This window comes from Engystomops pustulosus, chromosome 6, assembly GCF_040894005.1.
Source record: "Engystomops pustulosus chromosome 6, aEngPut4.maternal, whole genome shotgun sequence".
NCBI classification, from domain to species: Eukaryota; Metazoa; Chordata; class Amphibia; order Anura; family Leptodactylidae; genus Engystomops; species Engystomops pustulosus.
Window position 1 is genome coordinate 53,734,163 of NC_092416.1, and position 27,172 is coordinate 53,761,334.

At 41.1% G+C, this 27,172-nt stretch overlaps 1 protein-coding gene across 7 annotated transcripts in view; it reads right to left on the reverse strand.

Moving 5' to 3' along the window:
* The window catches only part of KAZN (kazrin, periplakin interacting protein), a 415,360-nt gene that overhangs the window by 53,856 nt on the left and 334,332 nt on the right, over positions 1 to 27,172 (reverse strand). For all 7 annotated transcript variants that reach the window (XM_072156132.1, XM_072156131.1, XM_072156138.1 and 4 more), the window contains one exon: positions 6,895 to 7,086. In XM_072156132.1, the coding sequence (XP_072012233.1) occupies positions 6,895 to 7,086 (192 nt within the window). The remainder of the gene's footprint in view (positions 1 to 6,894; positions 7,087 to 27,172) is intronic.

The following is a 27,172-nucleotide window of genomic DNA, read 5'->3' on the forward strand; positions in this document are numbered from 1 at the left end:
GATGAATTCCTTGACTTTATCATAAAAATGCAGAATTGGAATGTGTTTAGATTTGGTCTAAAAAAATACCTAGAGAAGAAAAAAAAAAAAAGGTGGACAAAAGGAATGATGGGAGCAATGTCAAGAGCATATATATTTTTTTTGCTTTTTAAATTAACTCAAAATGACCATTATAAATGAATTCCCTAGTGTGTGATGGTCATTTTGATATATAATATGCATAGTCTTTGACAAATGGGGCGACTGTGGCAATATTTTTCTATAATGTAGTCGGGGATTTTTTAAAACTTTTTTGGGGGAAATGAGGTTTACTTACTTAATATTTTTACTTAAATATTTATGTGAGTGTGCACATTTTTTTTATTTTATATGTCCACCATGAGGTCATAAAAGACACCTGGGGACATTTTCAGTTTTTTTTACTTTTCTTAGGCTACATTCAGACGAACGTATGGGGGAAATATGGGCGCGGTACGGTGCAGCACACATGGATGTTCTTCTGCACAGTGTAACAGCCTGTAAAGCTTAATGCCCTTTGACTCATTAGCATAATTTTACAAGTTGATTTAATAGGAAGGAGGCCATGGATAACAAATATAAGAATACCAGAGTCATTGGATCTATGAGAATGTGTGTAAGTTTATGTGTAAGTAGGAGGATCATTATCCCATCCTAAAGAGTTTTCATACCTTAATAAATCACTAGAAATATTATTAAGTTGTGAATATTTGATCTGCATTAGAACTGCATTAGTAATATCTCATTACTTGTTCTACAATTTGTATGAATATGTAGCCACTAGGGGGAGCACAAATTAAAATAATAAACAGGAAAACATCCCTGCCTGTAGGCAAGCAAATGGTAAATGAATACACTCTCACTGTTTGGTATGGCAAACAGGCAGAACTGGAATTAGCAATTCCCAAAGATCTGCACATGGGGGCATCCCCTGAGAAGAGCAGATTGAAGAGAAGACATTATAACGTCTACATGCCCTTTTACGCTTCTACTATACTCCATGGACCATCCATTTGACGTAGCGCTGAAGTCCACATTCCTTTCATCTGATCCGTTCAATGATATAAAAGCCTCACTCGCTCGTGCCCTTAACCAGCTCCTCAAAGCTGCACCGACACTTAGGTTTTTACAGCTTGATCTTCAGGGACACATAGAAAATACACACGATTGTGGTGCAGGGAAGAGACAGCCGCGCTCTACTGTCCCCCACAGGATTGTGTCTCGCGTTTAAAAGAAAATGGCCATGAATGATCAATTAGATGTTTAGTGCATTCTGCCATATAACATCTTAAAGGAGTACTCCATAATCAGAATAAAGGGGCTTTTTTATTCTTTGCTTTAGAAACAGTGCCACTGTGTTCCATAGGTAGTATTAGGTATTGCATCTTATTACAATTCATGGAATGAAGGGCCTGAAACTACATTTACCGCTTCCAAAATGGGTTTTAAATTCTATTCACTCATCCAAAAAGGGGTTTGTTACTTATCTACATGCATGTGAGCATACTTCAAGTAATGCTCTTCTTTTCATGTACCAGGTGGCTCAGGATGAACATGGTGACAAATCCAACCTCTTGTTTGCCAATTGGAAAGATCGGATAACACTTATCTGGGAGGAACACGGCTACACTTCTCGCTGTGTTTGGTGCTTATCCTCAGTTACCCTCAGGATAGCATGATAAAGTCTGGGACATTATGTAATAGTTCTGGGTGGAGTAAATGAGCATGGACAAGGGGAGGTATTTGCATCCTATATACATGTGAGTGCTCTATACGATCCACAATGAGTAAATGGAAAGTGTGTGCAGATGAATGGTGTGAGGTTATTGTTTCATGTCTACCGGAGCCTCCGGGGAGCTCCCCGCACATCCTGTGCACCTGTTCCCAGCCACGTTACAATAACCATTGCTTATACAAGGGTGGGAAAGGCTGCTAGTGAGAACAAGGCGTTCTTCCTAGTGTCTAGGCTTTGCTAAAGCTCATGGGAAATGTAGTTTACCAAAAAATCAAATGTAACCGTTCACTGTAGTCAACCAAAATGTCAGACTCCGAAGTAACGTTTCCAGAATAATAAGAGGAATGTGTCTCTAAGCAACACGTGAAGGGAAGAAGAAATCAGCCAGAGAGAGACTACCATCCAACAGCCTCTTCCTTTTTTGTGAACCCTCCCCCCCCCGCCACACCGCAATTACTTATGGGTATATACACCAAAAATTGTGAAATGGAGTTATCTATGAATTATAAATTGATAAATTCACATATATTCAACTAGAAAAAACAAGAAGCAACATTGTGAAACACCTTATATTTTGTATAAATAACTTCGTTATGAGCTGTGTGTCTCCATGGTAACAGACTACAAACACAACCTGCAGTCTTGTCCCCTTCCATCTGTGCCAGATTTCTTGGTTACTTATTGAACACACATGAGCAAAAGCAGGGAATAGTTGGAGGGTAGCATCATATATAATACTGGACCACATAGCAATAGTGAAATGAATTGTAATGGAGATGCTAAGTTGCTAGCATCTACTAGCATCAACCCCCACCCCACCCCGAAACAATGGATCATTAAAAATTCTTTCCACTAGACATGTGTTCACTACCCACAGAATCATGGATAAAGATCTGATGGTGTGGGTACACTTGAGGACATCCAGGGATCAGATATTCGGTTCTATAGCACCTAGATACATGCTTTTAGTGTCATATTAAAGATAAGAATCTCATCAAGCCTGTGATTCTCTGAGCTTCAGAACTGGTGATACAGACAGGAAAGGATTTTTATCGGAGGCTCCCATTTCCAACTATGTCTTAAACTGTCTGATGTGATCTGAAAGTTGAGATTCTTATCTTTATTATAATAGAACCATGTTATTGTAAATACTATACATCCAAAGATGGGGATGTCTGAAGTGATGTACCCCCTTCAATATCGGATTCATGTTAGGCCAAATGTGACTCTTCTCAACTCATTAACATAAAAGTTTTTTATTGGTAAACGGATGGGATTTTACACAAAAGAGGCAATGGTAGAAAGGACATCGTCATACCCTAGCTGGGGAAGTCGATAGGTAAGTTAGCTAAAAGCTGGTGATTGAGTCCATTTAAGGATTAACATAAAGCAAATTTGCAAAAATGGCCCAAATCTGAATGATATACAGTGAATCTCAGGTCTAAATAAGGTATTGTATAAACCAGCTCCTCATGAGCTGATTCTATGTCCTGATAGCCTCCGTTTATGGCAGTCACAATGGAGAACTATAGCTGAACAGGTCACCTTGCATTCTGTAAACTGATCCAGCACATAAGTCATTGTGATCACCCCATCAATGACGGGGACAGGTGCTTCCCGCGGAGGACAATGCAGCCATGTGACGGCACAATGCCCTCTTCTCCGATAATTGGACTAATTCCACCTCCTTAATGCCCATTTATACAAACGACTGGGAATGCTAGATCAATGTCATTCCTGAGAAGAGCTGAAATCCTGACAATGCTGAGTGGGAGGAGGTCAGATTAAATGTGGACGCCCAGAGCAGGAAGACAGGGGATCTCGTGAAAGCTTCCCTCAAATAAAATAATCATCGCTAATCCCCAAATACTGTGACCCTTATCTAAACAGGAAACTCACATCTCTGGCTTCTATCATCTCTCATCATTACGTAATGGGCTCCAAATACTCACAGCCAGGCTGGAAGAAGAGGAACAGCTTTATGATGAATCTGACGGGGTTAATCATTAGCAAAAATGGAGCAAAGTGCAAACCTGTGACTAATAGGTACATCCTCATCCCATTACCTACCACTGCCATCTGTATACCACTGCTAGGACCTGTAGTTCCACAACAGTATAGTCTAATATGGGAATGGCTGGGTCTTATGGAGGCAAAACAAACATGAGGTTCATGAGTGAGGCTTCTTAAGAGTTACAGTACAGCAACAACAAAACAGTAAAGAGGGACAAGAAACAAAATGGTTAATGCCCCCCCTCCTCACAAAAAAAAAAAAAAAATCACATTCCAACCAGAAGACCACAACCACAGCAAAAGCCGCATCCAGGAGGATTTGTCACCAGTAGGTGGCGATATACACAAATCCAAACACTACTACACAGACTACTACTACATCATCCGCACACAAACCTGACATTACACAGCATGATTCAGGTATACAACAACCTTATCCCGCATACCAGAGAGGGTTTCTCAGGCTAAAAAATCTGAAGTATAAAACAGACATATTACAAAAGGGCCTTAAATTTAGTAGACGCAACCAGAATGTCTGCTGATGTAGCGAGGGCCCATTTACAACAGCATGTTAAGGACTAATTAATATATGTTGGCAACATAGTAAAGAGGCTTCATTAATCTGTTTTTGCTTGTTGGCACCAGTTTCCTTTGATCGGTAAAGGAAAGTGAATCAGGTCTATCCTTGGTCTCCATATGGTCTATACATTGTGAGTACACTTGGTGCAAGAGTCTTCTGGTCTGCAGATGGTATATGATTAATTGTGTCAATGTGTATAGACCTGGTGCCGGCTCAATCCGGTCTCCACATGGTCTCTATAGATTGTGCTTATCCTTGGTACCAGTTCCCTCTGGTCTGCTATAGGTATATGATGAGGACTAGGAAATCATGTGTCTACCTTCTTCCTGGTATATACTGAACTGTGTATTGTTGTCCAGCTTCATCTATGGCATGGAAATGCTATATGACTTGTTATACCAGGTGCCAGATTCATCCATTATGCATAAGATCATTTATCTGTATGTATACCTGTTGTCTGCTCAATCTGGTTGCATATGAGGAATATATTGACCTGGTTTGTATATAGTCTATGAATCATGTGTATATCTGGTGCATGCTTCTTTTGTCCAGTATATGGAAGTTCTTAGTAGTAAATTAGGGTTATATCTGGACCAGTCTTGTCAGATTATTATATAGTGACATTTTCAGCATTCTGCTCGGTTAAAATTGACAGCAAAGTGCTAAAATAATCATGTCACTAAATTGTCAGATACTGTATGGTCCATTGTGTATGTATCAGAGTCATGTCAGCTGGGATACTTTAGCTCCGCTCACATTAGCGGTCACTTTCCCAGCCTTAGGCTTCCTACACACATTTACCACACTTCAGCGCCTGAATTCTAGCTTTGCTTGTGCCAAAAACCGACATAAATGTCTTGCACCTCCTTTATCATGTGGTTTACAGTTTTTTCAATATTCCCTACTGACTCGTGAAAAATCTTGTGTAAAATCCCCCTTATGGGGTCACATAGGGTTACATCCAATAAAATTACATGTACACTACAACCAAAAAAATATTGACAAAAATTTAGAAGAAGGTCAAAATATAGTGACAGTATGTTACTGTGCGTGTGGCCAAATTCTCCTGATCGGATTAGTTGTCGGTCCAGGCAATGGCCCAGAATGCAATTATTAATGACTTGTATATGGTGCCAGCGGCTCCTGCCCGTGCTGACAGGGACAGAACGACACTGGATAATTATTACCATCACATTGAGAAGATATTTAAATCAACAAAACAGAAGCGGTGCCATGCTGGATGCCTCAGCTAGCTCACAACCTAGGAGCATTATTTACCTTGGAACGGGGAGGAGGCAGGATGCCAGGCTGAAGGAAATAGTTGAGGTTAGACATCCGTCCGGGACTATAAACGTTGTCAGACTGCACTAGTGATCAGAAGATTTTGTGTGGTAAGTGTGTGGCCTTGTCTACACAGTAAGTAAAAGTGGAAATACTGTAGGACAGATGCAATGAAGAAATTGTGGGAATTTTGTCATGCAATTTTCATTAAAAAAATGCTAAACCTAGCGCAGTGTATACTTTTGTTGGCAGCTGAACAGTAAGGGAGCGGGATTGTCCTGGGTTTCTTGACAAGGGCAAAGAATTGAAGCAAAGTTTATGTAAGGCTAAGTTCACACCTGCGTTCACCAGGTTCCGTTACACATTCACTTATGGCGGAAAAAATAGTGCAGCAGTCCCATCTAATTTGCAGCTATTAATAATGGATGGGCAACAAAAAAAAAATCTATAGTCACCTTCAGGGAACAGAAAGTGAACCTTCCATTTTTAGTTTCTGCAGGGTGTAAACAGATACATGTGCGGACCGGGCCTAAGATATATGCTAAAATTATTTATTATACTGGGTAAGACATTTAAAGGAAAACTATCATCAAAATAAAGCATGATAAACCAGGGACACTCACTCATAAATACAGGCTCTCTGACAGTGGTAATCTGCCATTGTATCCATGGCATCCTTCCTTCTAAAATCAACTTTTAAAAGTATGCTAATGAGCCTGAAGGGCGTTACCAGTGCCCCTTCATTCTGCACCTCTGCAGCTTCACAGGCTGTGACATTGTGCAAGGAGAACTTTCCCCCTTCAGTGTGTGAAATTACAGCAGGCAGTGTGGGTGGGGGTAGGGGGGGGTCTGTGAGGGGAGGGTAAGACAGTGTAACAGCCTGTGAAGACAGAACACATAGGGGCTCTGGTAACACCCCCAGAGCCCTTTGACTTGTTAACATAATTTTAAAAATAGAATTTAGAAGGCCATTTTTAACAAATAAAAGAAGATTTCCACAGTGCCAATGCCTGGAACTATGAGCAAGTGTCCCTGGTTTATTATTATTCTTAATTTTGATAATGGATTCCCTTTAACCTTCAAAAATAAAATGCTAATTTATAGCCAAACCCCTTTCTAATAGAAGTAGCATGTGTAGCTGAAGCACCGTGTACAGAACAGGAACTGATTTGGGCCAATTATCATTGTGAATAAAGAAAGAGGTCACCAGTAACACATACCTATACATAACATGTAGCAAAGAAATACAAAGACTGGCAAACCTTACCCTGAAGTGCCTCCTTTGCCCGCGCCAACTCCTGCTCCTTTTGTGCCAGCTGCACCTTGAGCTCTGTGACGGAGAGTACCTCCGCCGAGCGGCTGTCATGTGACTCCTCCAGGTCCTTGGCTAACATTTCCTTCATTTGTCGGAGCAAGTGAACCTCATCTTGCAGCTGTGACACTTCTTCCCTTAGCAGCACTGCAAATTAGAGGAAACACCAGATTACAAGGGTGGAAGATGTATGCAATTTCTACACAGACAGGGGAACAACATGTATTAGAAAATTAATACAGATTTCTCAGTAGTTCATCAAAAATGCTCCTCTTGAGGGTAGACAAGTGAAAGATGAAAACAACATTTTGCTTGGTACACTGATGCTTTAACAGTTAAAGGGCAATTGCATCAAAAATCAGCTGCTGATGTCAGCAACACCACCAATGGGTGTAAGATATGAGATGGTTAATCATCAATATAGAAGGAAACCATGACGTATCCGTGCTCATGAACACATTGCTGGATGTTTCGTTGGGCTCTTAGGTTTAGGTGGATTACTTTGGGACGTGAGTAAATAATATGGTTCTGCATAGCCGCTTTCATTTCTCACACTTGATCAGTCAGACTATATGAAATCCTTGGCATCTACCCAGTACCCACAATCCTCTGCAGCTGAAGGGACAATGTCTTCAACATCATGGTGTTTCAGGTAGAACCTGTTTGGACGGTTAATCTCACACGTGTGTACACTCAGCATAAATTACCGTCAATTGATTCTCTGAGTCATAGATTTTTTACAAATGATAATCCTGGATGAGTAGCGAGACAATGGAATCTCAAAAACGAGAGGCAAAGGACAAAAATACACGTTACCATACACTTAGTGCCCCAATACACCAATATCTTGGTTTAGAAGTACAAGAATGTGGAAGGATCTTACTTCCACACAATAGATGCAAGTTCCTTAAATCCCATTGATAGAATTATATACAAATGGCTTCATTTTATAAAGGGACCTACACATAGTATCTACAGTGGTTACAGAGAGTAATCAGTATTTCACACTATTTCATTGCAGCCAATTGGTAAGGTCAAAAAGTTTTTTTTGCTTATTAATGTACACTCAGCTCCCCATCATGACAGAAAAAACAGAAATGTAGATCTTTTTGCCAATTTAAAAAAATAAATAAAAATAAAATATATCATGGACCCTTTGCTGTGACACTCGTTTTTAACTCATATGCTGCCCATTTCCTTCTGATCCTCTTTTAGATGGTTCTACTCCTTCACTTGAGTCCACTTGTGTTTAATGAAACTGATTGGACTTGATTAGGAAAGGCACACACCTGTCGATATAAGGGTTTACAGTTCTCGATGCATGTCAGAGCACATGAGAATTATGAGGTCTAAGTAACTGCCCAAGGAGCAGTGTGGAAAGCCACAGATCTGGCCACAGTTACAAAATAATCTCTGCAGCACTCAAGGTACCCAACAGCACATCATAATCCTTTTAAGGGAAGAAGTTTGGGACCACCCCAACTCTTCCTCAGCCTGGACATCCAGCCAAAGTAAGCAATTGTTGGAGAAGAGCGTTGGTGAGCGAGGTACAGAAGAACCCGCAAATCATTGTGGCTGAGCTCCAGAGACGCAGTAGGGAGATGGGAGAAAGTTCCACAAAGTCAACTATCACTAAAGCCTCCATGGCAGAGTGTGCTGACAAAAGCCTCTCCTCAGTACAAGGCATACAAAAGCTGAATACAGTGTGCAAAAAAAAAAAAAAAGGGAATCTCTAGACTGATGAGACAAATATTGAACATTTTGGTGTTAATTGTTAGCGATAAGTGTGGAATAAACCAGGCGCTGCTCATCGCCAGCCAAATACAATCCCAGCAGTGACACATGGTGGTGGCAGCATCATGCTATGGGGGCAGGGACAGGGCGATTGGTTGCAATTGAAGGAAAGATGAATGCAGCCAAGTACAGAGGTATCCTGGGTGAAAACTTTCACCTTTCAACAAGACAATGACCCTAAGCACCCAGCTAAAATAACAGAGCAGTGGCTTCAGAACAACTCTGTGACTATCCTTGACGAGGAAGGGGGGTGGTTCAATAGTAGAGGCATGTTTACTTGGCCTTAAACAAGGATACAACAACAGGGGACATGTTACTGTGTAACCCGGTAGTATTCATTCAGGATTCAAAGACGATTTGGCGAAAAATTCCCGAAATACCTGTAATGTCAGCTTTACTTGCATCCTCTATAACCTCTAGAAAAAATACCTGGAAAACAAAGATGACTCACATATTCATGATTCAGTAATATTTTGGATGAGTAACCCCTACACAAAGACATAGATCTTCTCATCTATAAAAATTACAGTCTAAATAAAAATCAGTTTCTCCATTGTAGCCAAGAACAGAAGATGTATCTTACAATATATACGGGGCTCTTCCTGTGTGCTCTTAGAGAATGGCTCAAGCCAAGTGACTGTCTGTACCTCTGCAGTAGCCACAGGCAGCAGGAGAGATATCTCGCAGATCAAAGCCATGTACTGACAGATTATAGGTCTTCCTGGGAATTAAGGGTCAGGATCGCCGCAGTTTATAGTGAACCTGGTATCTAAACATCTATAGTGGATTTCAAAGGGGTTTCACATTTAGCCTTTATGATGCTGCAAGCAGTATACAGGGGATAGTAATTCTGCAGTATCTTGCCTAGACCATGGATTTTCCTTAAGAAGTGCCCCTTTTACAGATCTTCAACAGCAGATTTGTTCTGATCTGTATGGAGCCACTTTGGTGTCAAGCACACAGTTTTCTGCATGCACCCTTAAAGCGCAACTGCAAAGTTATAATGATTTTACCAAATTCTCAAATGTACTTCCTCCTTTAAAAACAAACAGAAAGATGCCCATATTGTGCTGCTCTCCCTTTTCTTTCCAAAGTTATGCCATTTTCTATTCTGAAAGTGTTTGACAAAAATCTTCCTGACGTCTTTCTGTTCTTGCCCTCAAGCGGAGTCCAATTCAAGCTGTCCACAGGTCCCATGATGCCTTATTTTTTCTGTCAAAGTAATTTAGCAATAGATTCATTTATATTTCCACAAGTAAAATACTTCAACTAGTCGTATCCTAGAACACTGTCGCTACAGAGAAATAAACTTCCCTTCCAAATCAGCTGTGTGCTGGGAATGTAGCGTGCAGGGCTGTACTGTAATTCGTCTTGTCTGCATTGACACAAGATCTTTAAGATGGTCACAATGCAACATATTTTGGCAGGACTGGCTGGCCATATATTACACGTGGGGTCTTCCATACTTTTCCCCTTCTCCACACGTTAAGGAGAGATAAGGATCGGACAGCTGGACTTCAATTGTATTCGGCAAGATAAGCTGCTGCAGAGAAATCTGCCTATGGCTTTTTCCACTCTACACATGTATGGCCAGCTTACTGATTAATGTTGCTGTATTGTTCTTAGAGGGGTTGGCCAACAGATTAATGCGTTTCTGGATAACTTGCTGTCCTGTGAAAAACCAACACGTAGGATCACGTCAATCACAAGAATGGGGGTCCTGCTCTCATGAACGAATGGAACTGCGGTCCGACATGCGGCTCCATTTATTCTTTACGTCACTGCTGGAGGTTCTCCGCTACCTCCAGCAATCCCCAAGACAGTGAAAGGAATGGTAGGACACACGCTGGACCAGCTGCTTTCTATAGATGGAAAAGCAGGACCCCATTTTTGTCAGATAGTTGTTTAGACACGGCTGATGTTGTAGAACTTGATTTTGATTATTGTTCACCAAATTTTATAACCTTCACTAGACAAAATTAATTTTATTCATATAAAGCTACAAAACAATGTCTTCCAAACACATAAAAGTGAAAACACATTTAACCTTCACAGCCTACTTATTTCTGAAATTATAGCTCCCAAGCCGCAAATTAAAGGCCATCTCCACCCAAATGAAGAAATAAAAATTGGATGTGTTTATTTCTCAAAGATCCTTTGTCAAGGAGCCCTTAAAAACTAGACATTTTTTATAAGTTTTCTGATGAATTCTGCAGTTTTCATTCTGAATGTTTTTGTCATTTAGTGAAATGGCCAACCATGTGAAACTGGGACATGCAAAGCAAAGCAAGATAGCAAAGTTCAAGACCCCTTTAAATATAACAGAAAATAGAATTAACCCATTGGTGATTAGCCTGTGTAAGGCCATACTTATGGAAAAAATGTGATCAAGTCATGCCAAGAGCAATAACTTTTTATTTGTCCATCAGCTTGACCACATGAGAGCCACCTGTATGTAACCAGTAGAGGAACCAGGACAGCAAAATGTCTAATGGCCACCACAGGAAAAAAGCAGCAGTACACAATATTCTATTAAGTATATGGTTCGCCCATGTTTTGCCTCAATGCCCTCTATTCCTTGCTATCACATTCAAATGAGGCTCATTAATTTGGTAGTGAATTTCCAAGGGGGTAATAATATTAATGTTTCCTGTGTACTCACAAGATATATGGGGCACACCACACCAGAGACCCCATGAACAGGTCAGGGCAGCTATAATATAACTTGGTTAATATATAGCCACGTGTGTATTAATCCTTTAGATGAATTCATGACCGTTTACAGAACATTGATCTTTTGGGTAAGAAGACTGGATAACCATAACTTGTACTTTTGGGAACTTAAGAAACTTGCCATTGAACATATCTTAACTATTGTTTTACTAGGTGACTAAATGAACAACAAAACAAATTAAAATGCTGCTAACACTCTACACACCATTGTGATATGTGGATATGTGATCTACTAGTCTTCTCATTCTAATGGCTGACAAATGTTGTTGGACCCCCAGAGTCAACGCAAACAGGACCATATTGATCAGTGTTTCAGTATAACAATATGCCCTCAACGAAGACGTGCAGACTGCATCAATAAATGCTGAGTTGCATTAAGTCCAAGGGGAAGTGTCACGCTATTTCGGATATTGCAACAGCTACGTCTGCGGGGACCTTGGCACATGGCTCATCCGCTGACAAGGGTGCCACGGAAGAAGCCAGTAGCTAAATTACTATCACAATATCCTTGACACATCCAATCTGCTATAAATATGTGATTTATTTAAGAAGGCTCCTTCTAATTTTCTTGTAAGGCTATGAGTGTCAAAGAATTTCTCAGAAGTTGATTTCCATTCTTCAGAGTCTTCCTTGCATTAGGCTGCTTGTTTACACTTGCAATGATGGCTTATATTATAAAATCTTCCAATATACTTTTTGTATCAATGCCTATGGGTTTCTAGAGCTCTGCTTGCTGTCATTCAGTGAACAGAAATCTGTCCATGGTCATGTCATAAAAGTGCCGTGTTGAATACCTGGTGAGCAATAGGACTTATTGCAGTTTCTCTACAATTATACATTCGGTCACTAAAGTAAACTGTAGCCCAATGGCAACTATGAAGGTTCACTCAATAGCGGATATGATGGCAATAGATCAAGTGATGGAACACAGAAAAGCTGTAATGTAAAGGTTAACTCTGACAGAGGAAGCACTGTAGCAAAACATGTGTCGGGGTTGCTCAGTGTGCAGTCCAGCTCTTGGTATGGTATTGCTGTATCCCTTTATAGTCTCACTAACGCCTTTATGATATATGTTTATACTATAATAATTCATTTATTTAGTGCACACAGATTATGCAGCGCTGCATAGAGCTTGCCAAATCAGTCCCTGTCCCCATGGGGTTCACAATCTCATCAAACTACCAGTATGTTTTGGAGTGGGGGAGGAAACTGGAGGAAACCCATGAAACACTGAGAACATACATACTCTTTGCAGATGTTGACCCTGGGACTTGAACCCAGGTCCCCAGTGCTGCAAGGCTGTAGTGCTAACCACTGAGCCACCGCGCTATATTATATCTATAGTTCAAGTGGCAAATTTACCCTACTACTACATAAGCCTACTACTGGTGTGATGGCTTGTATATTAAATTATAGGGGATGCTTTACCAAATTAAAGGTATTTCTTGGCTTACGAACTTGGATACAAACGTTTTTTTAATTCTGTATTCTTTTACTAGTTTGCTATATTGGTATTTTTGTATGTATTAATAAAGACTCATATTGATTATTTTTAAAGTGGGGATTGTAAATTGCCAAAAACAAAAATCAATCTCCACTTTAAAAATAATCAATAGGAGTCTTTATTAATACATACAAAAATCTGTAGAGCCAGTGGTGATCATATATGAAATGTGCCCACACCACTCGGCTCCACAATTTTGGATACCCATACTAAAACCAGTTAAGCTTTTTAAAGTTTGATGGAACAGTAGCATTCGGTTATAAATTAGATTATATTGTCTATTCTCCTGTGCTCTATTGGAACACACAACCTTTTGCGATATGGTCTCATAGCAGGATGATCAGTCATTCCATGCCATTGTGTACTGCCCACAATATCTGAATGGACACAATAAAATGATGAATATCTCCCACATGGCAGAGCTCTCTGCTGATGTAAATTGCTCTCATGAGAAGTACCTTAAAGAGAACCCGTCATGCAAAATAACCCCCCTAAACTAAATATATTTTCATAAACTGACATAAGAGAGCATTGCCTCTATCCCTTCATTGTCCCTCTACATGCCTGTAAACCTAAGCAATGAGGTCCTAAAGCTGTATGCAAATGACCTGTGAAATGTCCAATGAAGCATTAGCATATTCAAGCTGTCCACTCTATTCATGAGTGGGAGGCACAGCCACACCCCCAGTGCATGACTGACAGCCTGTATAATGATGTGAGGCTGTATAATGATGTGCTTCCTGGTGCTGGTGGCCACGCCCCCTGCAGCCTGTGTGTGCATGTGTGTGTATAGGAGAGATACAGCAGCTCCAGGCAGACATGTTATAGCAGAACATGTCAGATTCATGTGTAGCTGATGTTTGTGTCTCTCACCTGTATATTAGGAGGATGCAGCATGTCAGCAGATGCAGCACACACACTAGCCATGCTTTACTATACATTACACACAGACATGAGCAGGGGGAGGAGAGGGGAGGGGGAACAGGGGTGACATCACTGCCTCTGACCATGTGACCAGCCTCATTTACATGATAAAGAATAGATGATTTTACAATGAATAATGTATGAAATAACTAGATAAAGACTGGGATGGGATCCTTGTGAGCTGCTCCAACAGGTAGAGGTGACAGGACTAGTGACACAGACCTGATGACAGGTGTCCTTTAAAGTCTGGCAGCCTTGGATTTTGTTTTGGGATTCTCCAAATTTCAGAGAGCTGCTTCGTGATTTGGTTTGTACATGAGTCATTGAGCCATAAGTGTGTTTTAACCCAATCCTCCGCTCTTTTCCCCTCTGGGTGTGCCTTCCCCCTCCGGTCTTATTTAATTTATATGTGTGTGAGATTGGCCTCGCATCCCTTGGGATCCCATATAGTCCAACAATTCCTGCATATGAATCATATATACCTATATATGTTTCTTGTGCCTGTCAAATTGCTACTGCTTTTTATAGGCATCTTGTAGCGGTTAGCTTTGACTCTTATATATTGCTCTTTGTCCTCCCATACATATTTCAGGCTCATTGTTGTGTCTATTCGATTATACCCATGTATATTGACAGCACGGGTCTTATCTGGTCTCCTATGACTGTATATCTTAGGTTCCGCAAGGGCCCTACAAGACCGCTATTACAATTGTGTATGTGATTTTCTGACATATATGTTTCTTTATTTGCTGTGTGATTTTCTTCTTATTAGATAAAATGCCAATAAACGGAGATTGATCATGAAAGATGGATTATAAATTGTATGAAAGCTCAAAGCAGATAAAGATCATTGTATATTTCCCCACGCTACATCCCAAAACACTCCAACTTTCTATCAAATAAAAAAAAAATATTGACGGGAAATAATGTCCGAATCACCTCTTTTTCACCATTTCACAACACACAAAAAGGAAAAAAAAAAAGTCTCCAAAATGGTGGTAAAGTAGACCAAAGCTGGTCCCAGAAAAATGTAATACCTTAAACTGCAATGTGGCGCCAAAATAAGGCGAAACAAAGATTTTTATTTTTAGAAATGAAATTGAACATAAAAAAATCTACTTGATTTGGTATCTATATGATTGTACCAACCCAAAGAATAAATACAGGTAGGTGGTTTCAATTGGAGCATACAGTAAGCCCTATAAAAACGGAGCCTACAAAACACTAATGTGAATACATTTTCTTCATTGTTTTTGCTGCATTTGGAATTTTTCCCTTCTCAGTATGTTAAAAGGAATACAGGCGGTCCCCTACTTAAGGACACCCGACTTACAGACAACCCATAGTTACAGACAGACCCCTCTGACCTCTGCCGAAGCTCTCTGGATGCTTTACTATGGTCCCAGGCTGCAATGATCAGCTGTAAGGTGTCTGTAATGAAGCTTTATTGATAATCCTTGGTCCCATTACAGCAAAAAAATGTTTAAACTCCAATTGTCTCTGGGGCCGAATTTTTTTTTTTGTCTGGATCTACATTTATAAAATATACAGTTTCTACTTGCATACAAATTCAACTTAAGAACAAACCTCCGGACCATTTCTTGTACGTAAACCGGGGACTGCCTGTATTACATTATGCCACAATGAAGTATTATTTGTAATGCAAATAAACGGCCCTCATACAGCTCTGTACAATGAAAAACAAAAAGTTATGACTTATGAAACCAATACGGAATCAGCGGCACAAGGTTAAACAAAAGCTGACAACAGTAGTGGGGAAAGCATTCCCAACTTGGGGTGGAGCATCAACGACAGCTTGACTCAGACGTTTCTTGCTGTTCACAAGTTGACTTATTGTTGGCTAAACATGGCCTCAGATCATTAAAGTTTTGGGGTACAGAGTTACAAGCATCTATACAGAGACTCAGCTGATCTCATATTTTTCAATGGGATTAAGATCGGGAGAAAGTGTCGGCTATTCATTTTGAGGTTCCCTAGTCTTCAGCACCTGTGAAAGACGCTACCTAACCGAGGCGGTGCATTGTCGTACATAGAGAATGAAATCAGGCCTATGTTGTTCATGCGGGGGAATAATGAGTGGGTTTATGATGTTATTGAATTAGTATGGGCTTGTCAGTGAACCATTCACAAAGGGTAGGGCAGTTCTGTATAGGCTAGAAACACCTGCCCACATTAACAATACCACCAACAGTGACAATTGTGGCCGATCTACAGTGCTCTCCTTGATGTCTACAAAATCATTGTTTCATCACTGAACACAACTGAGGCCCACTGGTTCCTTGTCCAGCATAGATGCTTAGTGGCCTGTGTAAGACCTGTTCCTAGTGATAACTTGGTAAGGTTGAAGAACTTTTTCAGTTTTGTCCTGGTTAGATGATAATTCACCAAAACAAGGGTAAATTATAGCTAGCCATATACATCAGACCTGTTGGTCAACGGGAAGAATTACTGCTAAGTCAATGGAATTTTTAGAGTCTAATATTTCTAGGTACAAGTATATAATTGCTGAAAGTGCATGTTACGGAATGTCAATGGGTCTGAAAAAAAAAAAAAAATCACTAGATCTAAACCTCAACACATGTGTCTTATATTGGGAAACAATTGGGAGAAATGCTAAATCACCTGGACTTGATCTATCGGATAAAAGCCTTATCGAGGCAGCATAGTAAGTGACCCCGTTTAGGATTTTTGCATCGTCTGTAAACGTTTGGGGGATGTAATGTAGAGATTAAAGCATTGCCTACCTACATATGCCTTCAATATTTCAAAAGAATTCGTAAAAATAAAGCACTACTTACTGTACTAACAGGATAGAATAGAAGAAAACAAAAAAGCGCCTCACCGTAAGAGGGAATGACCTGAGGTACTGGAAAAGCTCCATAGAATTCCTCAAGGCAACAAATGATTCCACTTACAAAGACTTCAAAGTAAGACAGTAACAACATGAACAGGGTCAAAAGTGAATGTATTGACTGCATAACTGTGGTGTTTGGATAGAACGCATCATACGCCCCACCCTACCCCAGCCCTGCATGCCCCAGAGGCATCATTTCATAAAATAGGTTTGCTAAAAAAATGCTAAATGTCCAGGTAAACTGCACTTCATTATGCAAGTCTGGAAAAATGTTTAAAATATGTAATACCTAGAACTTTGAGTCACATCATGACGAATATTTCATACTGTGAGCAGCTATGAGAATACTACTTCCACATGTCTTATCGTGGAGCATCAGGAGACCACAGTAATCACATCACATTGTAGCCTTCTGGCGTAAGGACTCATCAGGCAGATTACTGAAGTGTCACTGCAACAGAGGGCTAGGACGTACCCCACTGTATGCTCATATAGAGGGAAAGATTGACCGATCCCACCCCTTCCCAAAGAAAGTGGGCCGAGGAGTGAACATTGGAAGCAACCAGTGATTGGCTGCTAACAATTTTCAGGGCATTTCCCCACTGATGTCACTGTCCTTATACGGAGAGTTACATCCCTGTGGACCCTTCCCAGAGATTGGGTTCAGTGGATGCCGAGGTAACATGGAGCTGCATCGTCCCCCATTGCCTATTATGACCTCTACCAAGCATATAAATCACTCAGTAAAATGAAGCAAGATGGGAAAAAAAAACAAAATGTGAATTTATGTTTACATATCCACACATTTTCATAAAAGGGAAGTGTGCGTAATTCTATCAATTCAAGCAACAAGCAAGATGGATGCTTGGGGGTGGGGGAAGAGTTGTTGGCTCAAGTTTTTGAAAGACTGGAGATGACTAGCTATGGACAGATTCTCTCTTTCTGGCTTGGCAACGTTTCTGTCACATGACTAACTGGACACAGAAATATCAGATGTTATCTACAATTCTAGGCTCATTTGCAACTACTAATAAAGTCAATCCTTATAGTGAGTCCCATACACAATCTGTCACTACCATCTTCTCAGACAAAATGGGGACTCTGTGCCACCATGAAAGTCATTACATGCAGATGGCATATCTAATACACCTAAAGTTGTCTGATAATAAGAGGATGTAGGTTTCGAAATGGAGAGCAGCCCTTTCCCCTATGTGTAATCCCCTGGACATCAGTCAAATATTATTCCACCTAAGGCTCAGCTAGTTGTGGTTATGTTCCTGATAATATGAAGTCTTCCAGAACACATAGTCCACACACGTCTACATTGCATAACCAGGGCCTCATGCCTGCTTGGAGTACAGTAAGAGAATACAAAGCCTAATTACTGTAAGCTCTTGGGTTACCAGACATATGTTAATTCCGCACAAATTCTGCTTGTTCTAAAATGGCACGTTTACAGCAAAATCCATCAGTCATTAGACAAATCCTATAGAAAAGCTTCTGAGATTTCATGTCGGGAAGAAGCTATTTGCAGGAGCTCAAGCAGGGATTGGGGTACTTTCAAATTCATGAATGATGGGGCATTATGGATAACCCCCCCCCAAAAAAACACAATAGTTTCGCCTACAGTGAATAAATAGGCCTAGCGTTAAGGGGAAAAAAAATTGTTACAGTGATTTTAGTCATCAAGATCCTAAGTATGTACAAGAGATTGCCCAGGCAAAAAAAAAAAAATTGCTAAAATATCCATGGACCGGGCCCTTAATATAAAATTGGTGTTAAACACGCAGCGCCCCACAAATAAGCTAGTTATAAACATAGAAGCATAGATAAGAAGCAAAGAGGTCAGATCAGTAGTGACTGCACTGTGATAGGTCTCTAGTGTGGACCAGAAGTCAGAGAACCTATGAGACATCCATAGATTTACTGACTTCTAGTCCAAACTGAAGGCCCAGTATCAATGAATGAGCCAAACAAATGTCTTTTCAGGAATGCTTCTTTAAGCATTGTATATGTAATGCAGGGCAGGTGCTCCAGAGCTTGAGACGGTGAGTGAACTTTCATTTGTTTTCTTTTACTCAGCATTTCCTCAGAAAACATGGTGAAAGTACCTTCTATTCGCCCACTCCATTAAATAGAAAGCCATTGTAGAAATTTATCTGATCTGCTCTGTGCTCTGCAGAGAAAGGTGTTTAGCCTGAGGACTATTCAAGTACACCAGAAATCAATGTTTATGGAGACAATATAAAGCTTTCCAAAGGCAGAAGTGTACAAGCCACCAGAGACAATACAATGATGGCTAATAAAAAGGCTGATATCTCCTATGGACAATTATTGGACACAAACAGCATTATAATCACCTTGCAACCCATGCGACCCTGAAACAACAAAAAAAGCCACATTTATGTATCAGGTTAGATTAGTAGATCAATGGTCAATGGCAGCCAATGCAAGTATAATGGCCTCCATAACAATGTTCTGATATTTGTATTGATCTCATTATGACCTGAGCACCAAGAACAATCTTCACGTACACATATCTATTACAATATTGCAGTAGGGCAGTGGTGGCGAACCCATGGCACGGGTGCCAGAGGTGGCACTCAGAGCCCTTTCTTTGGGCACTCAGGCCTTCACCCCAACACAGAGTTTGCCAGATAAGACTCAAGGCTTTCTCCTGTTATCCAAGACAGCCCAGGATGGGCCATGCTCAGCGCTATTTTAAAGTGACATCCTTGGCTGCCAGGACTATAGGAGGAGCAAGAAGTGTGGATAGAGATGGATTGTCATTTGAGCTCCTGCTCTGGGTCCCCTGATTTTTCCTCTTCAGGGGACCCTGGAGGGAAGATACAATACAAGTTTCTTCATCTTCTTTCTGTTGCACCTATATGATTAAAACCTGTGATACAGCAGGGATCAGTAAGTTACTGCTTACATTGTCATGTTGGCACTTTGCGACATACAAGTGGGTTTTGGTTGTAGCTTGGGCACTCTGTCTCCAAAGGGTTCGCCATCACTGCAGTAGGGCAACAGCTAAAATGTCACAGCAACAGTGAGGACGTCATGGATGCTGGACTATTGCGATGGGTTTACCTGCTGATCTGACCATAATTTAGTCATTAAGCCCTTAGTAGTAATTGTCCAACTACAACAAGCATCCTCTGGTTCTAATGTATACTTCTGCTTTCCCCATTGTGTCTCAATGTAATGATGTCAGGGGACAATACGGCAGCTTAGTGGTGGCTCTTAAAGCAGAGGACAGTAAACAAAATAAGGCATCTAGGAGGCTTGGTGTTTTTGGCCATCTAAGAAATTGGCCCTATAATGCAGTTTGGAGAACAGCACGTCTCATGTGCATGAGACTTAATTGGCATCCTAAAATTTGGACTAAGTACAGATAAAAGGGATTCTAAACTGTGTACAACACTATGAAATATGGGTTGTTAGACCTAACAAGAGCTGGAAGATGGGCAGAGCTTTAGCTTGTAATTGATGACCTTCCTCAGGGTAAGCCATCAACGTCTGATCAGTGGGAGCCTAAAACCAGCTGTTCATCGCAGGGTAACCCACAGGACATGGAGACAGAAGCGGTTGTATCCCTCTAGAGGTGTAGTGGCTGAAAGCTGTATCTCCAGCTCTATGGCCAGTGTCGATGACTGGACAAACATCTGAATGGTGCAAGGAACAGGCACAGTCTCCCCACTCCGACCATCAGACGCTATCAGAGGATGATTTCACTTCCAACACATGAAAAAAAAACTCTGAAAAGCAGGGATTTGTGTCCCCAATCACTAACCTCTCGAGCAGAACAGATCATTATAGAACAGTGCATGCAGAAAGTAAATGCCAAGAGAAAGCAACGTTCTGCTCTTCTGGGCCCAACCCATATGGTAGAGACTGAAGAATTCCAATAAGGGCTCCATGCAGAAAGGATAAAGCCACAGAGCTAACGGCATTAAACTTTAGGATTAAATTGTACAAATCAAGATACAGGGAGAACTGGGATAAGGGCAGCACATTTGCTCAGTGGTTAGCGTTACAGCTTTTCAGCGCTGCAAAGAGTTTGTATGTTCTCTCCGTGTTTGCATGGGTTTCCTCTGGGTCCTCCGGTTTCCTCCACAACCCAAAACACACAGGTAGGTTGATTAGATTGTGAGCCCCATTGGGGACAGGGACCCGATTTGGAAAGCTCTTTGCAGCGATGCGTAATCTGTGTGCGCTATATACATAAAGGAATAATTATTATTAAGATCGCTGCCTGAGATTGGTAGGAATTCTAGAAAATGTCTGAAGGTTTGTGAAATAACTGTACTACCCATAATGCATTGGGGTATTGTAGAGCCGGTAGGGCAGTATCAGATAATACAGCTAATATGATGGATGTATTGTAGTATTTTTATACGCTGCATATAAATGTATGTTTCTGTAGTTTTGTATGTATCATGTATCCCACAAGACATTTCCAGTGCCTGGCCAGACAACCACCAGTACAGTATGTAAGGATGTATTTGCATTTAGAAGAAAATCTACCATCAAAATCAACCATGATAAACTTACACACATACTTATAGATCCAGGCACTGCGACTGTGGTAATATTGTTATATTTGTTATCCATGGCCTCCTTCCTTTTAAAATCAACTTTACTTTCAAAATTATGTGGATCTGGGAGGTTTACCAGAGCCCCTCCGTGCTGTTACACTGTCTGCCCTTCCCCTTTGCTCCCTGCCTGATATAATCTCACTGCAGCACAAGAAGTTTCAACACACAGTGGGAGGGGGGGGGGGGAGTGCTTCTGCACAGTGTAACAACATGTAAAGAACCAGCATGGAAGGACTCTGGTAACACCCCTAGAGCCTTTCTGGCTCATTAGCATAATTGAACATGTTGATTTTAGAAGGAAGGAAGGACATTGATAATAAATATAAGAAGATTGCGACAGCCACTGTGCCTGGATCTATGAGTAAGTGTCCCTGGTTTATCATGACATATTTTGATGGTAAATTTCCTTTATGCAATAGAGGGCCTTTGCCTGGAAAGCCTAGTTACAGAGGGGTATCTGCTAGTGCAGGGATGTCTTTGCTTTACAAAAAAAAAAACTCATATACATACATATAGTGAACTATGGGAGACTCAACCTAGGGAAGCCATAGTATATAGGATGTATAGTACATATTCTAGAGTAATGGAGGGGGTTACACTATAGAGTAGTGTAGGAGGAGGGTATCGTAGGATATAGAAGTGCAGTAATTGCAGCCAGTTAAGGCACATAGGAGGGGAGGAATGAAGGTTATAGTAAATCAAAATAGAGAAATAGTATTTAAAGTACATTTGGGTGGGAACACAAAACGTAGTGGCCTTTAGTAGTGGGGACGTATAGGAATGTGAACAGGGAGGTTTATTGTTTCTAGCAGTGGGAGCACAGATGTGTCATAATATATATGAGGGCATATGGGGTCATAATATATAATGAGGGAGGGTTCAGGCTTCGTGCACATGGTATTGTGACTGTAAATAGAGCCTTGCCAATGTGACCAGCATTAAAGCTACATCTGCGCCAACAAATGTGACTCCCTGCTTGTAGCATATATTTTGACTTAGGCCAAAAATGCCAAATTATGGCATTACAAAGGATATAAATTCTAAACGGTGGACATCACATCTCAATACTGCTCATCCAGGATCTACATAATTACATATATATATATGCCCTATATAAGTGACATATGTGTCAGGGATACCCTTGGGGCCCCTGCAGCACAAATTATTCCTCTGCACCACCTACACAGATGCCACTTGTAAACACTGCGCGCTTACAAATACAGCACTTCTCTTGTCCTTGGGCTGTATATGGTATAGGTAAGTAATGGGGAACCTTTTAGACACCAAGTGCCCAAACTACAACAGAAACCAACTAATTTATTGTAAAGTGCCAACATGGCAATATAAGCAGTAACTATTGCTCCCTGTGTTGGCATAGCTGGTAATCGTATTCGTATCCTCAGGAAAGGAGGAGGAAAATTTGGATTGTTATTGTATCTCCCCCCTGACCAGGAAGACTTTTGGGGCCCAGAGCAGGAGCTCCACTGATAATCCAGCTCTGTCCACACCTTCTCACTCCAGCCCATGATGTATTGCTTTAAAATAGCACTGATCACATCCTGGGTGGCCTGGGACTCCAGGAGGAGGCATTAAGTCTTGTCTGGCAATCTCTGGGGTGACAGCCTGTGTGCCCCAAGAGAAAGCCACCTCTGGCATCCATGCCATAGCTTTGTCACCTCTAGTATAGTGAATAGTGCTGAACTGCAATCCCACACAGAACGCGAGAACAGGGGTGTTTTTGGAAGCAAATACTTATATTTTATAACTTTGGCCCTTAAAACTACAGTCTTCTATTAGGCCCTTTATGATGTACATATGATAGTTACCCTACTTACTATAGGTCATATAGCGCAGCCACCCGTTTCCTCACGGACACAGAATTTCTTACCTGCACACAATAATACACTTTGGAACCTACGTCTCTTATCCAAATGTCTCATTTAGAGATCATTAAACCCTTAATGAATGAATGGCATTTCTCCCGCTTCCTGTTCAGACACGTACGCTCCTATTTATAAGACCTTTCATCACTAACATAAAGCACTTTCTGCTCCCCTGCCAATCTATACAGCACCCTATACAATAATTACCCTGGATCCTTACTACTCCAAAGACTTCTCCAGCAAACCATGACTCCGCAGAGAGAGAGTCCCTCACATAACATAAGCTCTGCTAAGAGGCTGCTCACACCTAGAACACACCACGACCAGAGACAATCATAAAAAGTACAAGTGATCCGCTCTACTTCCCCTGCACACACCTTTGTATACTCATATGTAGCAGAGCCCGGCTCGTCAGGTGGAGAAGCGGCAATTTTAGCATGTTGCGGTTTTACGCCTACGTTGTTATCTTAACCTAGTGACCAAACAGAAGGTACAAAAAGTGAAGCATAAACCAGGTAAATGTGAAACCGTATGAAATCGGAGGGAAGCAACAGACAGTCCGTATCAACAGGAAGGGGTTAAAAACAAGGATGACAAACAACCTACCAGGTTTCCCTTCCTCCCTGTCTGACTTCATGATGGTAACTAATCCTTCCAGAAGCTGCACTATGCTCTGTCACGGTGGCTCTGCTCCTCCCCGCACTACAGGAAGTGCCGCCTGCTTTACCTGGGCAGCCAGGAATTTGACCCGCTCACAGGTTGCTGTAGTAAAAGCCATGATGTCACTGAGGCAACAGGATCAGGCGGGGATTGCTCTCCTCTAGACCGGCAGGCTTGGCTTTCAGCTGAGCTGACACTTCATTACATCTGGAAGCTTAATACTTACCCTTGCAGCACTGGGGATGATCAGCATGCAGAGCACACGGATGCCCTTGTATTACCAGTTATCTGTAAGACTACATACTCCAATCTATCCGATCACTGGGCCTGCAAAATACAGAGTCCAACCTGTATCCTTATGAAGCTGCAACATCCATTTGTTTCTTTGGGTTTGGTTAGAAAGCATCATTTTACAGGACAAAAAAAGTGGATCTTATAGGACTTTAAGGGGAGATGTTTAAGATGCTCCACTAAATGCAATACTTTTTTATTGGATCAGTTCCCACAGCCATTGTTTTTTATAGACCATGTAACCGATCATGTCCTTATCAGAAAAGTTTTTGAAGTCGGATCACTCAAACTTATAGGCGGAAATGTATTGCGTGGAAGGGAATGATAAAGGCCATGCCTGTTGCAAGAAGCATATGCCTCTCAATGTATCTCTCAAGCCGCGCAAAACTACACCAGGTCTGAGCAGTACAAATGTTCGCAGGCTTTTAAAAGGTACACCGGCACGGGGCAGGAAGGGCTCATAGCTGCCCACTGCCCAGCGTGGAGGTGGTTTAAGCGCAAAAATAATAGCAATTTCTTGGCGAAAACTGATGCCAGACTGATGCATAAAAGGCATAAAGCAATGCATGTTTATATCCATTTTCACTGATGTGATTTGGCAAGTTTGTCAGCAGGTAATCATATCTTTTCCATTCAAGAATCTTGACAAGCTGGGTTGAAGTTTAACAGAATCGTTCCATTTCTACAAGTTCTCTTGTATCCACAGGACGGAGAGAATAACTTGCTGATTGTGAAGATTTCAGTGGTGAAACACCCCCAGATCATGAAAACTCAGGTCCGTTGTAACCCAATTGACTGGAGCAGCGGGTTGGACGTGTGCACCGATGTGCGTTTTTTAAAGCACAGTGAAAACACATGCGTTTTTCTAATATTTACCATTCGTTTGTTCCTTTGAATTTGTTTTTCTTCATTTCTGGAAATGTAAGCAGCTGTGAAACAGATTAAAACCAGCCAAAAGCATGGTAAACGAACAAAAACACATGCGTTTTCAGAGTGTTAAAAAACGGTCCAAGAACGCACTGACAGCACCCTTAGCCCTTCTCCTTTGAATTTCAAAATGCAATTCAAACGCCATGTGTGACAGCAGCCAGGGATTTTACCACCATCAATACCTGTTCAGATGATGGGGGAAGGTTTCTTGCGATCCACAGCATTTAGGAATAAGTGTTCCACATTATTTGAGAGCTGGTGTGACTGCTTGACCCACAGGACAACAATTTTCAGCAGTCCTATAGAAGTGGATTCAGAGTTGGTGGAGAAGGCATAACTGCACTATATACCTGGAAACATTTTGGGACTTATTGTCATTGTTGTCATGATCATTGGGGGTCCATGTGTTTGGACCAAAAAAAAAAAACAGAGAAAACCCATCAAATGGTCATTTTGGGTTATCACCTAGTTTCCCAAAGATAAGACAAAGAATGCACTTCGTATAATTTCAATGAGATCTTTTAGAAATTATTATTGTATTATAAATATACAAAGGAAAAGGGTTTGACCCAGGACAATAACCTTGCGACACATAGCCAACGTATTAGATTGTGGTACTCTCTAGGTCAGTGATGGCCAACCTATGACACGCGTGTCAGTGCTGACACGCATAGCCATTTTCAGTGACACACGGCCGCCAGAGAGTTAAGTTTCATCCTCCGCTCCTACACGGCCTGGTGCAGTAGCCGGGAGGCTGAGAGATTGTCCAGCACATTGTAATAAATAGATGTAGTATGGCAGTAGAAGTTAAATAATTATACATATTTGTTATTTAAACTATAAATATCACAAAATTATGTTTTTTTGTCAAGGTGACACACCACCAGAGTTATGCTCGGTTTTTTGGCGAATTTTGACACACCAAGCTAAAAAAAGGTTGCCCATCACTGCTCTAGGTGATGCCATGATGGCACTGCCCTACAATTGCCAGTGGACAATTCTATACATCATGTACACTTGGCCACAAAAGGCCTCCCTTGCATTCCTCAGTAATATAGAGGCGGCCTCTTCTGGAATAAATGCTACCTCCAGGACATCCAAGGGTCTCTAGAAAAGTTTTGCTTGTAACACAATACACAATAGACTACGTCGTATAGAAAGCCATGTAATCACAGAGGCGATGGCAGGTTCCATTTGCTCCTGGTACCAAAGGCTTGCTTAACTAAGGATATAGGATACCTGTGCTGGTATTTTGTTACTGGTGAACAAAACCCTACTTATCAAATACATGGACACCCCCTCGTTCACGACTTCAATAACTCAATGTTATTCACCAGCAAAAAGTTCTCACGGGGTAAGTTAGTAGGGGAAGCATTATCAAAATGAATTGAATACTAGACCCCAAGTAATGAAGGTTTTGGCACAACTTTATACAGTGATCATACATTTTCCTTTTGCTTGAATACTGGAAAAATCAGGTTTAGGTTGTGTTCATAGGATGCTTTAGCACTCCAGCATGTAAGGATACATTGGACGGATGGCTACGATGTATCTCACTATTTGTTATACAATATCCGGTTTGGCTCCTCCCCCAAAAATGCACGGAGGAGCAAATATCGTCAGTGATTCCTAATAAAGAGAGTAACATTATTGAAGCCCTCCCAGAGTGTACGCTCAGCAGAGGTCAGGGAAGGATGAAATACTGTTGCATATGTCCCCTATTGGCAATTATGGCTGAGCATACAAGTCGCACAGCAGGAGGGAGTGAGATGGATAGGCGTAGCCATGTTTGTCCACCCAGTGATTCCTACTGTACAGAAGGACGTAAAAAGGATAGAACACTATACAGATGCATTCAGCGTATACAATGAATGTATCCTAAAGATATGATATGAATGTGCATACAAGAATTTTCTGTGGGGAACAAAGGATCAAGCATGCTGAACTAAATGTTATTCCTTCCTTTATTATATATATATAATGAAATATATGTGTATAAATACATACTACTCCCATTACGAAAAACTTCAATAGTCAC